The sequence below is a fragment of the Tachysurus fulvidraco genome, chromosome 15 (assembly GCF_022655615.1).
Source record: "Tachysurus fulvidraco isolate hzauxx_2018 chromosome 15, HZAU_PFXX_2.0, whole genome shotgun sequence".
Classification (NCBI taxonomy): domain Eukaryota; kingdom Metazoa; phylum Chordata; class Actinopteri; order Siluriformes; family Bagridae; genus Tachysurus; species Tachysurus fulvidraco.
The window spans coordinates 14,287,084-14,304,187 of NC_062532.1; the positions used below are offsets into that span (position 1 = coordinate 14,287,084).

General features: G+C 39.7%; 1 protein-coding gene across 1 annotated transcript; it reads right to left on the reverse strand.

Annotated features, from left to right (window-relative positions):
* Positions 1-544: 544 nt before the first annotated feature.
* On the reverse strand, positions 545-16,043 carry fam117aa (family with sequence similarity 117 member Aa). Its single transcript, XM_027141664.2, has 9 exons — positions 15,894-16,043; positions 15,481-15,609; positions 11,686-11,834; positions 8,283-8,378; positions 7,232-7,351; positions 4,508-4,624; positions 4,125-4,245; positions 3,334-3,487; positions 545-2,376 (listed from the first exon to the last, which is right to left on the reverse strand). The coding sequence occupies exons 2-9, from the start codon at positions 15,593-15,595 to the stop codon at positions 2,121-2,123; spliced, it is 1,128 nt and encodes a 375-aa protein (XP_026997465.1). The 5' UTR covers positions 15,596-15,609; positions 15,894-16,043; the 3' UTR covers positions 545-2,120.
* Between the last annotated feature and the right edge of the window lie 1,061 nt (positions 16,044-17,104).

Below are 17,104 nucleotides of genomic sequence, written 5' to 3' on the forward strand. Positions count from 1 at the left end.
CTCCTAAAACACTCAGTTATTGAATATTCCCTGGTAATTTAGAGCTTCTGGTTAAACATCACTAATCTTGAAAACAATCATTTAGTGACTCATTAACGCCTTTAAATAAAACACAACAAACTGATCGACAGCTCTTTAAGTCGTCCCTGTTTTATAAAGCTACACAAACGTAGTATTTTATTTTTTTAAAAAGCAAAACGCGTTTTAAACTTTTTTTTTTGTAACGTTGTTGTTATTTTAAATCAGGCATCTGATTAAGGCGACTGTTTGGAAATTAAGAGGGTCTTTCAAGACAGAGTGCGCTTTGAATTTTTACGTCTTTGCATGTGGAGCTTTGTGATTGGTCCAACACATCACACGGGACTACCGGCTCTAGCGAATAGCAGTGCAGGGATTAAAGAGATGGGCGTAACTTAAAAGTCGCACCGCAAAACTACACGTGTCTTGAAAAGTAATCGGAGTTCCGTGTAAACAAGTTATTACCTGTGTGTTCGAACCGGCAGTCGGCAAAGATTCATATTTATTACAATAAAAGCAACAAACGTTTTGCGTCATTTGACTCTTTTATGTCATCCAAAAAAAATGGCATAAATTGAAAATAGTACAAGCAAACATTTTTTTTTTGCCGCAGTCCAATCTGGGAAGAAAAGACATTGTTGATTTACTGCATGTCACAAACAATAACAAATAAAGAGAAATTATGTAAACCTAAGATGCAACTTAACAAAGCACCTTTTTTAGAGAACAAAAAATAAAGATGCAAAAGACCCTTTATGAAGAAAACACCCTGATAACCATTCATTTACATGTGACTTCACACAGCACATCGTCTGACCTGAAATTCAGAACGGAACCAAATCCAAACAAAACTACCCTGAGATCTGGGATGATGACAAGTTCTAAGTAAAAAAAAAAAAAAAAAAAAAAGGCACTACTTTGATATAAAACAAAACAAAGGTCTAAAATGTGCAAAGACGTTTGCACTGCTACTTTGTGTGAACTCACACTCGCTCACACATACTCTCGCTCACACACACTCATTCACGTAATGAACACAATACTGAATTTCCACTGAACGTTTAGTGCTATAATACAAACACACTTGTACTTGCTACATTCTAATGTAGATATTTACCTTGATAAATGTACAAGAGAAAGAGTTTTTCATAACTGGAAAATAGACAAACCAACAAAAATATTCTTTCTACATATCAAAAATACAGTTAAAAAAAGGGTATCAGTGCCTTTTTCTACTTTCAAATTTGAACTGAAAGCATTTTGTTTTCTCAGGTTAACACTACGTAGAAAGCTTTTCATTCAAATCCATGTACATCTGCTCTTTCTGGTTAATATCAAATATGTCCTTGTATGAAAAACGCTCATTAATCCACGTGAATACTCAATCAAAACATTTTCACATCATTTAGTAAACGTAAACCTAACTGGTCAACCATACAGGCTGATGTTGACAGTTTGCTAAGTGAAACTGTGAAGCTGAAAAGCTCAGGGGTGACTTTGAATAATAATAATAGGATTGTCAGCTGTGTTGTGTAAAACAAATATAAAGGACTAAAATAAATGAACCCATTGTGGGGATCTTGTCAGTTGTCTACTCCAAAGTCGAGTACAAAAGGGCCAAGTGGAGCAAAATGGACTTCTATATTGAAAAAGGCATTATGATACGTGTAATGGCTTTCATTTGAATTAACGCTGACATCACTAGGAGTCTCTGTATGCTCTGTAGGTGCATGTTCAAAATCCACTAAACCTTATTGGACAAGCAGATGAAGGGAAAAAGCCATTATTTAAACTGAGAAACAGTAGAGCAGAGAATATTCAGCATTGCATGCACATTTGGTAGTTTCCCTTATGGTTCAAGAGTTTGTTTACGAATGAAATATGAAGGTTTGTCCTGAGTGTGACAGAGCTCTTATTTTACTGTCTTTTGGTGAGAGGTTGTCTTTCCTGTAGTCTAACAGAGTAAACACTTAGTGCTTGCTACCTCTACTGGTAAGCCATTACTTGGTCAGTTCTATGATGAGATCGTACAAAACAGACCAATCTTCTGATCTTTTGGTTACTACTTCCTCCTTTTTTGCAATCTCAAATCTTCCATGATTTTAAATGGAGGAGGGGGTAGAGTCGGGGAGGGGCAGGTATTCGCTCCCTGGATTTGCGGTTGTCATACAGGGGTTTTGTCCCGTGCAGCCAGTCACAGGTGAGACTGACAGGCCACGAAACAGCAAGTCCATTGAAGGGAGAAGAGGCTTCAGAAGACTAACAGGGCAGAAGGCTGAGCCCCCGTGAGGAGTAAAGTTCACTTTGTTTGGGTCGGGGCAGGAAGGCTGAGCAGGGGGATCACCGTGGCATGGAGAACTAGAGAGAGGGCAAAGAAAAAAGTGGAGGTGATTTGTTGGTCGAGTAGAAGTATCACTGATTTAATTTTATATTGAAAATAAATATAATACATTGTCAGTCAGAGTTTCTCAGATACTCATATAGCAAAGTGCAAAAAACAAGAAATGTAGCAGATATAATTAAATAGTGTCGGTAATATTAGTTGTGGAAAAAAAAACTAAAAAAAGTTTATGATGTACAATGGACATAAAAATAAATAAAAAATCAACACAGTCGTGTTAATGTTGCAGAGATTAAGCTCAATCACGTCTTTTTACACCTTTAATATGATCATCAAAATTCAAGTGAAAAACAAACTGCTTGTTTGCTTATAATACAGTATTCAGTCATTATAGTGAAGAATCTTAAAGATCTGACATGATTTATCTTACTGATACTTTTTAACATCCTGTCATTGTAACAGGGCTGTGTGGAATTTTAATATCCGCTGTTGAATCTTGTATGCCCACTGTTTGCCTTAACAACGGCCTCTTTATATTTCCACTGATTAGCTTGTGTAATATTCCCACAGTGTTCCTGTCATAGCTGTTCAAAGCAGGTGCACTCTGGTTAAAGTAAACTGCACACATTAGTGGTGTGTGTTTCCTGCCTCATTCCTTCATGTTACTGGGATAAGCTCTAGATCCACCATGACCTTGACCAGGCGGTTTACTGAACATGAATGTTTGTATATAATTTGCTGACGTTTAGCAGCAGTTTTTGGATGGTTTATATTAATATTCTGCTTATGTTGGCCTAAAGAGAATGGCGTATTGTGCTTTTCCTCCTTTATGTCTGATGCACCTGTCTAACCGTGTGGTTAATTTGGACATTTTAGGTGCTACACAGGAAGAACAAAAGAAGTAGTGACAGTGTGAGCCCTTGAAAGCATGGAAAAAGCATGTTAGAGAAAAAGAGAAAGAGTGATGTACTCACAAGGCTTCCTCACACACACGCACTCTCTCACAGCCTTCTGGAGGCTCTCTCTGGAAAGCGTAGGTCTTGTTGGGGAGGGGGGATGAGGACGGTGCGTCAATCACATATAGAGGAGGAGAAGGAGAGGGATCCAGTGGCCCACACACTACCATACCTAACGCACAAGGAGGGTGCAAAAACTGCTTGGTTAATTGCCCTAAAGCATTGCAATTAAAATGATCACAAATAAAAATATAAAAACTCTACTCACATTTAGAATGCCAGTGCATATTAACATGTATGAATATGCAAATAGGAAAAAAAAACCCTCCTGCAAGCACCACCCCCTCTGAATTTCTGCTATAACTAACAGTAACTGTCAGAAGGCCACTGGCTAGGTTGCAGAGTTTTATTAAGCATTAACATTTGCAAAATTACTTAACTGGTTTGCATAACAAGCTGGTAAAGCACCTCATCATTGTCCGGATAGCATGTCGCCCGCTAATAATCTGTATTTCAGGTCATAACCGGAGCTAATACGCAACACGCTCCTAATCAGTTTTTTACAAAATGGTGCTGTACATTTAAAGCCAAAAAACTAGGCACATTTAGAAAAGCATTTTCAGAATCTGAACACTCAGAATCAGCCACATTAGAGAACCCACATGCTCGATAGTACAACATTAATCAAAAATCTCAAACTGCCTCAACATAATGCTGTCAGCTACAGGTCACAGCGTAAGAAATGGAGCAACAGATTTTTGGCCTCCCCATCCGATCGAATCGTGTCAACAACCCGTCAGTGGACGTACCAGATTCAGGGCAGGGTGACTGTGAGGGGGTGAGGAGACCAGGGGAAAGGTCACTCTGAGAGCCACTACTGCACCTCTGCACTGGAACCGGGGCTCTGTGACCATCTGGTACATCCAAAATCTGATCAGTAAATACACACACGCACACACACACAGACACACACAGTTATATAGTAGCCACAATGGAGTTTCACAAAAGAAACATGGCTTTAATCCGTAAATATATCTTGATATGTTCCTTGAAGTTAAACATATACCCTAGAAACATGTTATCTAATATAGTTTACAGCAGTTTTAAGGATGTGCATGTATTATGTCTCTATATATGTTTAATATTAAAGATAACATGGCTGATGCTTAATCATGTGTACATAATGTCTGACCTTAAGCTGTTGTTCTGCTGTTTCAGACACAAAGACCCCCTCCAGCTCCAGGTTAAGCCCCTCTACACTGCGCCTCAGTCTGGGAGCCAGTCTACTTAGAGGCAACAGAGGGATGGTCTACACACACACACACACACACACGAATAAGTATAAATTAAAACTTTTTTGCAATCCCTTTGCTGTGACGAGCACTGAAAAGCCTTCATTTTACTACATATCTTACATTTTTGGACACATATATTGTACTAAATATCTTACAAATTAGGGATGCCACAATTCTCAATATAATATTGAACCGTTCGGTACGACATCCACGGTTCAATACGTGCTTGTGAATTGCGTTTTTTTCGGTTTTACGTTTAAATAATTAATGTGCTTTTCATTCTCTCCGAATTGACTGTTTGTGTGTGCCTGTATGTCTACGAGCTGAGATGAGGAAACTCCTCCCAGTGAGTAAATGTTCAATCACTATGCTCTAAAGTTAGGGGGCGTTAAACCTTCATTCCACACTTTAACATGGCGAGCGGTGATGAAGCGAGGCTACAATACGAGGAGGCGCCGGCGTCTTTTAAATCTGTGGTGTGGAGACATTTCGGTTTTGCTGTTGAGTATAACGCAGAGGAAGAAAAAACGGTAAACAAAAAAAAAATGACTGTCTGCAAGCATTGTTTTACACGTGTAGCCTACTCAAACTGAAACACTTCCAATATGATTGCACATCCGCGGCGCCATCACCCAGCAATATCAATGTCTGAATGCAGGATAGCAGAGCAGGTAATAAAGTCCTCCAAAAAACAACAGTCCCTCGCTGAATCCTTCCAGCATACATACCCAACTGGTTCCGAGAGACACATGAAAATCAGTGTTGTAATGTAACGTAGTAAAAATACTTTGTTACTGTACTTAAGTACTAATTTCACGTATCTGTACTTTACTTCGCTATTTAAATTTATGTCAACTTTCACTTTTACTCCACTACATTTCCTAGATAAAATGTATACTTTTACTCCGTTATATTTCCCCTAAGCATCTTTGTTATTTTTTACTACAAAATAAAATCAGAATAAATGTGAGCGACTGCAATAAGGGAGGTTTGGCGAATCACTGCTCCTAGATTGTATTACGCAGCTCCGCACGCTGTACGGAGACGCACAGGTACGCGCAGCGTGCACGCGCAGTCAGAGCTGGAGGCATTTACAGGTATCTATAATGGCGGCAACCAAAAGCAGTGAAATGTCACTATTCTTATTACCAGAGTTGATCTTTGCTTTCTAATACTTTATACAACACTGATGAAAATAACAAAGGCAGTGGGGGTGTTCATTGCCAAAGATTTGCAGCCGTTTTCGGTGATTGGAAATGCGGGCTTTTGTCATCTTATAAAAACTCGCACTTTTTTCAGCATCGAGATAATTCCCGACCTCTATGAAAAGACATGCAACAGTATTGTGTACGAATTGGCTCAAGCACAGAGCCTTGCTCTGACTACAGATGGTTGGACCTCGCGGGCAACCGTGAGTTACTTCACTGTAACTGTTCACTGCATGTCGGATTGGGAAATGAAAAGCTGAAGGATACTTTACATTCTGAATGAAGGATACTGTACTGGAGTACTGTTAAGTTTAATTAAGATGGTTTATTTATTTAAGTATGTTTATTTGAAAAGGGTCAATTTATGTTTACTAACATCACATGTATGTTTATTTTCAAAATTTAGGAATTTATGTGTTTCCCAGTTTGTACATGGGCTACCAGCAGCTGAGATGTCAGTGTTAATTTTAAAATAAAAAATGTTTATATTATACAAAACACTAGGAACCAGTGGACTTTTCTTTGCTTTTAAGTAAAATAAAGGAGTATCGCAAAAAATCGTTTTTATTTATTTCTTCTTAACCTCTTAAATGTTCCTATTGCCTAAGCATAGAATAACAAAAAACACTTTTATGTGTTAAGCCATCAGAACCGAACCAAACCGAAAACCGTGGTTAAAAACCGAGGTATGTATTGAACCGTGGGCTAACTGTATTGTTGCATCCCTATTACAAATATACACGCTTTTTTATTATTTGACTTTTTAATAAAATAAAGGAGCAGCACAGAACAGGTCTGAACTGTAGAGGGAGACACTTATGGGCTGGAAAAAAAAGATATGTAAATAGAATTTTGGAGTGAAGAAACAACATGATCTTCTGCACAGCACAGCAATATCACTGTATCTTTTAAATCATGTGTTAATTACACAACCACACTTTACAAACCGCACCTTTAATACTACTGGAATGGTAGTGTTATGTAATGGTGTTAACTTTCTGTGCGTCTGTATGTGAGTGAGTGTGTACAGTGTGTGAAGTGTCAATCACTGTAGCTCTGTGACACCACCTCCTAAAATAAAACCGGCTCTATTTACAACTCTGTTGCTACATCAATGTGAAACTGGTGTGAACGCCAGAACACTTACAAACCCACCTGACGCACAATCCCCTGACTAACATTCCTCACTCTGTATATTAACCAGCAGCTAATAGGCATGCACACACGCGCACACGCACACGCACACACACACACACACACACACACACACACACACACACACACACACACACACACACAGACACAGACACAGACAGACAGAGACACACAGAGACTCACACAGAGACTCACACAGAGAGACACAGACAACTGTGCAACTTTTAAATGCTGTGTGTATGAGGTGTGTATTTTTACCTGTGTGGCTCCAGGCATGTGTGTATGGATAGTAGGTGAGGGCTGATGAAGACGCTCGTAGCCAGTGGAGGGAGGCGCATGTCTGGAGCGCTTCTGTAATGAGTGCCTCAGCTTAGCGACCTGTCACAGAGAAATATGAGATAGTAGATATTTGAAATGCCAGAGTGAATATGCTACACTCCACAGAGATCGAGACCTTTAAAAGAGTCCAAGTTCAAGTTGAACCTTTTGTTAAAAGTTTAACAGCAATCCATCATCTAGGCCACACAATGTACAAATACACTCTTCATGAGAAAACAAGCAACGTGAGTTCTGCAGTACAGCATTCAGCAGATCTAGCATTTTACCCTTAAGGAGCTCTGGAGATATTTTGCCCATTTTTGTATGCTTCCGATTGTTTGTCATGTGTCTGGATTCTTTTTCCCCTAGCCAGTTTACCGTGATATTTTCCTTTATTCACTTAATCATATCAAAGTACAGGACCCCACGACAATCAGATTATAAAATGATCATTTTTCTTTAATCAAAGCCACAAACAAACATCATGAAACTCGTACAATTTCTTACAATAGTTTACTTTACTCTATCAAGCCAGCACTTTGGACCCAAGTAGAACGTATCGCTTATAATAGATGGATAGCTTCTGCAACATTGTTAGAAAAAATGTTACTCAGATGAGCTCCAAATGTCTGCCATCAGAAGGTTCTCTGGCAGTTCTTCAGATTTTGCAGTTCTCTGGCCACTTTTAATTGAATTTCCTCACACAAACACATCTCAATGTAAGCATCTCATTAGCCTTAATTTACTACAGAGCCCTGCCTCGGACTAGTGACCCCTTATTATCCATTGTGTCATATGTTTTTAACACAGATTTCATCAGTTAAGTGGAAAAAATGGAATAACTGTAAGCTTGTAAGACAATTTACACTTGAAGGTTTTCATTTGTCAAATGTAATTAATTTCCTAACAATTTTACACCCTGGTGACAGGCTAGGAATAAAATGGATAGAAAATGAAGGAATCACAAGAAACCAAAATGATTCTCACTGACCTCTCTGAGGTGCTCGGCACTGCCCCATGATGCCGAGCGCTTGTGCCCCACCCCACCTCTTCTCCCCCGCGTTTCCTCTGTCCACGAACTGGGGGTCTACGAAGGAGAGAAACAGTAGAAGGTTTTTCATGCATGATCAACCGTGTAGGACATAATAATGAGATTTTCAGCACGTTAATTAAAAAAAACTCCTGGAACACAAGCAAAAGTCATTTTTATTGCTAAAGCAGGTCCAAAATAAGGCAGCAATTAGATCTCGGAGTGAACCTTTTCAGTGCAACCTTGACTTCGTTCTGGGCGAGTTGTTGAGTACTGTACACGACATGACTAATCCTGCTTTTATTGTGTATCTTGCATTGCGATGCACCAGATCACATTAAAGCATCCGGCAGTTAAGAATCTTACAGCTTTGGATGGAAGTGAAAGAGGTTTCCTTACCTCACTGACTCTATTTGAATATCATACAAAGAACAAGTAACACACCTGCTACGCACCTGTGACACACTCACACAGCTGCCTAAATGCTAAGAGAGAAACAAAAAACAATGTATGCTTGACGCTAAGTTAACCTACTGTACCATTTCTTTCTCAAATCCATATCTGTGTGGTGGATCACCCTTATGGATTTAGACCCATTTTAAACCCCAGCATGCACATGAGGGCACACACAAACACATGCACACACAAACACAGGCGCGCGCGCACACACAAACACAGGCGCGCGCGCACCCAACACAGGCGCGCGCGCACCCAACACAGGCGCGCGCGCACCCAACACAGGCGCGCGCGCACACAAACACAGGCGCGCTCGCACACAAACACAGGCGCGCTCGCACACAAACACAGGCGCGCTCGCACACAAACACAGGCGCGCTCGCACACAAACACAGGCGCGCGCACACAAACACAGGCGCGCGCACACAAACACAGGCGCGCGCACACAAACACAGGCGCGCGCACACAAACACAGGCGCGCTCAAACAAAAACACAGGCACGCTCAAACAAAAACACAGGCACGCTCACACAAACATACCGCCATGACACCTCAGGCCTTTGGTTTGTTGAGAGGAAGTGGTAGGATGAGAGTATTGCAGAAAGCCTTTAGTGTAGCGACCGTTTAGCTTTACCGACATGAGTGTCACCCTGCAACAGCTGCATCACGCTTCCTCTGGGTGCGAGTGTGTGTCAGAGCCTGTAGATGATGTGTACTAGCTTGCTGCATGGATATTCACTCTCTCCCTCTCTCTCTCGCTCACATTCTCATTTCTGTCTTTCTCTGATACGGGAGTAGGAATGTTTCACGGCGCTTCACGATGAAGTCATGACATGCTGTCATAGGCGATCTATAAATTTACCATGTCACAAAGGGGACACTTGCCACTGATGCTGCACCTCTTGCTTATATGTGGATCAGGAAACCGGAGGTGGGACGCACAGGAGAATGTCATGTGCCAAACCCCCTTCCTGTGTAACACTCATTTTAAATTTAGACTCAACCCCCCCGCCTTTCAACATCAATCCAACCCTTAATGAAATAAGGAGAACAGGATCACAGGTCAGCAGCTATAAACAGAACCACAGTATCTGAGCGAGATGCAGAGAACAGCATGACGAGGGTAAAGTTTCAGAGGGGTGAGTGGATTTGACTTTATGAGGCAGTTTTCGGGTGGAGTTTGTGCACAAACCCAAACAATAACTCAGGAATATCTCATTTGTTACAGTATTTTGTCTTCTGGGCTGACAATGTAGAAAACGTCATCAGTTAAATTAAAGAAATTGTTTAAACAATCAATGACAATGACTGCATCTTCAGCCTCCGTATGATTTATACATGCTTACCTGTATGAGAAAAACGAAAAGAAAAAAAAAAAAAACAATCCATCACATTTGTACCAAACTGAATATAAAGAGTTACAGTACAATAGAACAAATTCTGAAAGACAGTGCCTTTCTAAATGGCCATCCAAGTTCAAGTTTATATAACGTGACTTCCCTGCCAAGCTGATATTTCACACAAATCCCTCCACCATCAAATCTTAGCTTGAAAAAGCACAGGGCTCTGGTGTATAAGCAATCTTCTTGCCTCATAAATCAAACGGCCTGCCCTCTGGCCATATGGGGAATGTTTCTTTTAAAGCAGCACATGTTGAGATTTGATCCAAGGCCCGTTAGGACCACATTTATTAAGCTTTTATCCAAGTTATCCTTTTCACAGCAATTTTACAGGCGAGCCAAACGATCTGAAGGCTCCCAAACCCCAACCGATTCCATAATCCCTGGCTTGTTTGGTGCATTAACTGCATTATGAGCGTAAATCAGACCCAATGAATGAATACTCTCACGTACGTTCACCTCATGTGAAATCAGTGATAGATGATGTGTTCATTTTATGGGCAAAATTAAAAATGTTTGTCAATATTTTTTTTTTATCTAAATGATAGATAAATAATAATTATATTAAAATATATGACAAAACTCAATGACATTTAAAATCATAAAAACAAAAATAATGAAAGAAACGGAAAAGTACCAGCCGGAAGGCTGGACAGAACTCTGTGCTCTCTGTGACGTTGCAAGGACGATTGCTGCTTTCTATATGAACAATTGCATGCAGCAGGAGGTAAAGTGAGAGGAAACCACTGTTCTTGCACACAGCAGAAACTACAGACCTGTCTTCTCTGATCTGTACATTTATAACTGTTAGCCTAACATCATAAATAGCAAGGGCTAGCAGGCCTTAAGACACCTCACCGTGTCCTATAATAATGCACTTTCGGCCTACATATCTGCTGAATATTTGATTGTGAACGGTCAGGAGGTGTTGATTCAGTTTCTTCATTTCACAGATTTATTTAATGCACTAGTTTGCATACATTGTTGTTCCTATAGCAACCTCTTACACAGAGAAACGTAAAACACAGGGAAACCCGCCGCTGTGGGGATTTTGTAACACGGTAACTACGTTTTCTGAAACTGGAAAGACAAAACTGTTACTTTAAATGGATAAAAGTATAATGTCACAATCTTTCAATCAGCACGAAGCTGTACTCGTTGTTGACGTGCTAGGGTATAGAATCAGAAACAGGTTTACAGAAACTGACTGCATCAGCTTTTCTTTTTCCCACATCATATTTACCCACAACAGTGTACCTGCCCTTGCTTTATTCCCTACTTCTAATGAGTTCACTAGAGTGCCGTTATTAAATGTGCAAACTTCCAACCACTGCAGACAATATATGCTCAGATATTTGGGAAATCTGAGGGGAAAAGCATAAAACTGTTCCAGAAAATTGCTGGAATTCTTAACCAACTAAATCTACAGTAAGAACTTTAGTAAACTTTTAGGATTTTCATATGAGACTGAAACTAACTCCAAATTTGATGTCTATGTGAACGCTGTACCTGTGTGGCTTTGTCATTGACGCAGGTTACACTCTGGCTCTCGGGCTGTTTGGGCCACTGGCCCTGCAGGTAAGGTCCCACTAACGTGTCCAGGGAAAGCGTCCGTCTCAGCGTCGGCTTTGGGGGACGAGCCTTTGTCTTGGTTTCAACTGGAAAGACAGTGCGGTACAGTGCATGACAGGTAATGAACTGCAATTTGACAACAAATTCTCACTGTGGAATGAGAAGCATGTGACTGTAATCATGGTTCATACAGAGGCTTCAGAATGAAATTGCACTAAATATTTTGTGGATGACAAAAGAACATTTGGTGAACAACAAGTGCCTCATTTTCAGAGTAGTCAGAGTAGATTTAACTTGTATGTACAGAGCAGTACAAATGATTTCATCAGTCAGTCGGCTCAGGCGGTGGTAATGATGACGAACCTGTTACGTGCAGGATAACAGAATGAATTGACTAATAACTTAATACATTTCAAATGATGAGATATGAATTATGTATATACTTATTGAGCCCTTGGGGAAAAAAAGACGACTTTGTTCAAAAAGCTAAACTCAAACATGTCAAATATTTGAAGCGTCCTGCACAAACATTAACACGAAAAGCAGAAGTGGTCCTGGTTTGTGGCTGATCTAGTTGCAGCAGCACCGACTGGTATCTACTGGCTCAAAAAGCCAAGAAGGAAGTCACAGGTCAAAGTTTAATCAAAGTCCATGCAAAGTGAATGTAGTTGCTAATAGAATGATGTGTGCTTAATGTCCTGTGTCTTTTCCTGTTTGTCGGACAGATGTGAAAAAGCAGAAAGTTACTGGTTACTGAGTTTTCTGGTGTCTCCTGTATTGCTGTAGCAAGGAGGCAGAAAGTCTACATGTTATGACTCAGTCAGAGAGATAGCACCAATTCAATGCCAATATCATTGTCTGGCCAATACCAGCAATAACAGTGCAGCAGATATCACAGGAAACATCAAATATCAAATCCTGTAACAAATGCCAAATATTAGTATTGGACTTGGAATGAAATGTGTTTAAACTGGAAATATTTGAATAAAAAGAGACTTGATTGTTGTGGTGTGGGACTTCTGAGGATTGGACTCCTGTCCAGCAAATCGCACAGATACTCGATCGCATTGGGGACCTAGAGGCCAAGACAACACCTTCGATTCTTTGTCATGTTCCTCAAACCATTCCTGTACAGTTTTTGCAGTGTGTCAGTGTGCATTATCCTGCTGAATGAGGCCAGTGCATTTAGGAGTAATGTGGCCATGAAGGGGTGAAACTTGGTCTGCAACAATGTTTAGGTAAGTGGTACGTGTCTAAAGAACATCCACATAAATGTCTGGATCCAAGGATTATGAGCAGAACTTTGCCTCACATCTCCACTGTAGGTGTTTATTTCAGTGTACAGATGACAGGATGGACAATCTGTCCAGTCTACACAGCTCCAAACACAGGCATCTGCAAAACACTAAGCATCCAGAAAAATGCCTCTTCCTGTCATAGCAAGAATGAATTTTTTGTGCGATTTGTGCTACAGTAACTCTTCTGTAGGTTCAGACCTGTTGGGTAGCTTGCACTCTCCACATGCAGCGATGACCATGACCCTGTCGCTGGGTCACCGAGTCTTCCTTCCTTAGACACTTTTGGTAGGCACGAATACTGAACACCAGGAACACCCCACAAGACCTGCTGTTTTGGAGATGCTTTGACCCAGATATCTAGTCACCACAATTTGGCCCTTGTTAAAATCCCTCAGATCCTCACATCTGCCCATTTTCCTTAAATCTACACATCTTTAAGAACTGACTGTTCACTTGCTGACAGGTGCCATTGTAACGAGATAATGTTATTTACATCGCCTGTGACACTTTTAATGTTATGGCTGATCAGAGTAATCATAGTGTACATGAATTTCATGTGAAAGAATTTAACTGTGTAAAAAAAAAAAATACGCCTAGTAGTTTTTACAGAAAACGATATTAGATGGGTATCAATAATATTAGCTCATACTCAACCTTTCAGTATCATATGGCAAAGGAAAAAGTGTTGCCTATTCTTGTGCTAAAGTAATTTTAACTAATGCAAGAGAAAATACGAAAAACATTAGCACATGCAAAAAAAAACAAAAAAAAAAAAACCTGAACGCAGAAGACTTTATTCTGCTCGGCCATCTACTTAAAAGTACTATGTAATGTGGCTCTGACTTCCAGAACTGAGTAACATCTGGTAAATAATTATTCGTTTAATTCTAAATCACACATTTATTCTAAATAAACATTATATAATTAAATATATTTGGGACGTATCTGAAATTTGCATGCAAATTTGCTTATAGCCTATAATGGTACTTATAGCTTATAAAGGATAAATCTCTTATGTTAGACTGACAGCATGAATTTAAGAAAATTAAGAGTGTGCGCTGTATCAAACAGCTGGAAATCTAGTGAATAAACATTTTTGTTTTCTGTGGCCACCTGCACCTGCCGTTGGTTTGAGCTATTACAATTTTTTTTTTTTTACCACCAAGTTCAGTAAAGGTTAAAGACGTGTTCAACCGTGTCTTTGACATCGTTTAGTAGCACACAGAGGCTTCAATATGCGAGACAGGTGTTGTCTAGTCCCCAGTGTTAGGACATGGAATGACAAGTTTGTCTCCACCCCTGTGGTCTTGAGACTCCATCAGAGCAGCGCTTTTCCCCAGCCCTCGCTGTCACGCTGTCCATATTCATTGTGCTGCTAAAGACAAACCGCTGAGAGCTTGCTCGTTGTCAGCAGATGTTAAACCCCAAGTAAAGCGTGTGTGCGGTGTTCTGTATGTTGCAAAACACCACAAACCCCCTGTGTAATGTCCCACTAGGCTTGTCTTAGCCCCATCCCCCCTGAGTGCTGCTCCCTGCAAGCATAGCAAGTTGGTTACTAAAATAAACATGTCCTGGCACAAGGACTTTGCTTACACACACACACACGGCTCCGTTCTGAACTGAGCAGAACCACAAGAACTCAGACCTGCTAATACAATGTGTTCTGCTTGCAAAACCCCATCCAAAACCTAACAAAATAAATATAAACAGCTTTACACTGGCAATGTCACAAGTGCAGCTAAAAAGTTGTTTGATATTCACAAAACGCAGAAACACCTTAAAAGCATTCTATCGTCATTGTGTTTTTATGAACTGCTATGCAAAGGGAAGTGAGATCTCAGGCTTAATAGCCAAACATAGAAAATGCAAACCCAGCACCTGATAGACTCAAACTACAGTGTTGCAAAAGCAAACCGACACACTACCGCTAAAGGGAATCACACGCCTCTGTACTTGCAGAGAAAAGTTGGACATTTTCACTGTAACAAGGTCAGCAGGCTTTAAATAGCCTTCATATGATCTCTACCTGAAAGATTTTTTGCTTTGCTCTATTAAAGTGCATAGTTCGTTTGTTTGCAAATACTAACATGAATTAAAATACATGCATAATGAGAATATATAAAGAAATGATCAGTGAATGCTTTGCACAGTTGCATGCTGGGTTTGCAAAACATCACACTGTAACACCAACTGAAAGCGTGTGTCATGAGTATTCCCAGACACTCCCTTCTTTCATGTCCTCCAGCATCTCTCTTGCTCTTGCACATATATGACCAAATCGTTAAAAACAAAGTGTTTATAACAAACACTTCTGTTATATTTCAACGCACATTCATGATGAAGATGAAGCACATAAAAAAACACCGGCTCAAGGATCTTAAATAACAGGCATTTAAATCCACAAGTTTTATTTACAAGCAGGAATCCTGCATACCTGATTTGGCCTCTCTCCATCTCTGTGTTGGGTTTTTCGTGGTGTTGTTGTTGTTGTTGTGCAGTTGAAAGGGGACTGTAGCTCGGAGAGGCTGCAGACCGCCGCGAGACGACATCCCGAGCGCACGAGCTCACAACGATGAGGAAGAGGAGGAGGAGGAAGAGGAGAGTCGCGTATTTATGTCAGTTTATTCGCTAAAACTACTAATTACCAGTTTTTTAATCACTGGGTTTGCTTCATCTATCGGTTCCTAAGGTGTTTTGTATACAAATGTGACGGAGATCTGAGCCGTTAACGCTAGCTGTTTAACGCTTAGCTAACACCAGCTAAGTTCTTTTGTGATCACAGCTAAAGCCTAAACAACTAACTTTATTATTGTTATTAAAATAACCATAAAGCAACATCGTTACTACCTTTTTAAAGAATATCCGTTTGTATCTAATCCAACATGACTAAATCGACTGTTACACGAGTTTATACACGCAAACCTGCTCGTGAAAATGGTTAAAGTTTCTCTACATTGTTGGTGGACTGCCAAAGTTCTCTTCACTCCGATTTCTGACAACAGCCAGTCTCCACGCTCGTGTCGGGGAGGGGCGGGGCGTCGCCTATGATTGGATACGGAAAAATACTACTGCTATCCTATTGGTCGGTGAGTGTATCAATAGGTTCCGGTCTGGAGGTGGGATATATATTATATATCTATATAGTAAAATACAATATCGCCATACTTTAACAAGTTCCTACTATACACGGTATGTTTCCATGATTTGTAGATCTGCTTTTTATTTGTTACGTTGTAAAATAAATAAACAAACAAACAAACAAATAAACTAATAGATAGATAGATAGATAGATAGATAGATAGATAGATAGATAGATAGATAGATAGATAGATAGATAGATAGACTTATTTGTCTACAAACATTAATATTAATGTTTACATTCGTTGTTCATGGTATGAGTTTTGGACCAGGATAAAGTGAAGGATAAAGAAATTAAATTACTTACACTAATATTTAACACTTGTTAAAAATATAGAAAAATATTTAACACTTATTAAAAGTATCTAAAAATGTATGACATTAAAATATATAAATGTCATTATATACTAAATTTATAAACTTATAAACTTTATTAAACTTCAGGTCTGTAGCATTTTAGACTATGCAGAATAAATTCTTAGTACAGTATGTCACTTTTTAAAATGCCAGGTTTACCCTTGGACAGGTGAAATAAATAGACTAGGAGGCCTGGGTTAATTTATTCCATCCCAGTTCTACCAGTAACTCCTATGGCATTGAAATGCCCCCTAGACTTCATCCCCATTTGGGAATGCCTTTAGATAGACTATGCACATATTGTATACTATAGTACACATTGGGGAAAAGGACATGTAGAGAAAAAAATTTAGCATTTCTGAATAGCCAGGGTTAAATTTTTCCCCCAATGTTTTTTCATCCTAAGAAATACATAATGAATTCAGTTCCTGACTTTAAATATGGAACTGAAATCAAAATCAAAATACAGCTGCCTATGTGTTTTTAAGTGTTTGATATTTTCCCTGCATTCTCATGCCATTAAAGAGACTTCATGATATAATGCTATAGAAAGATGGTAGATT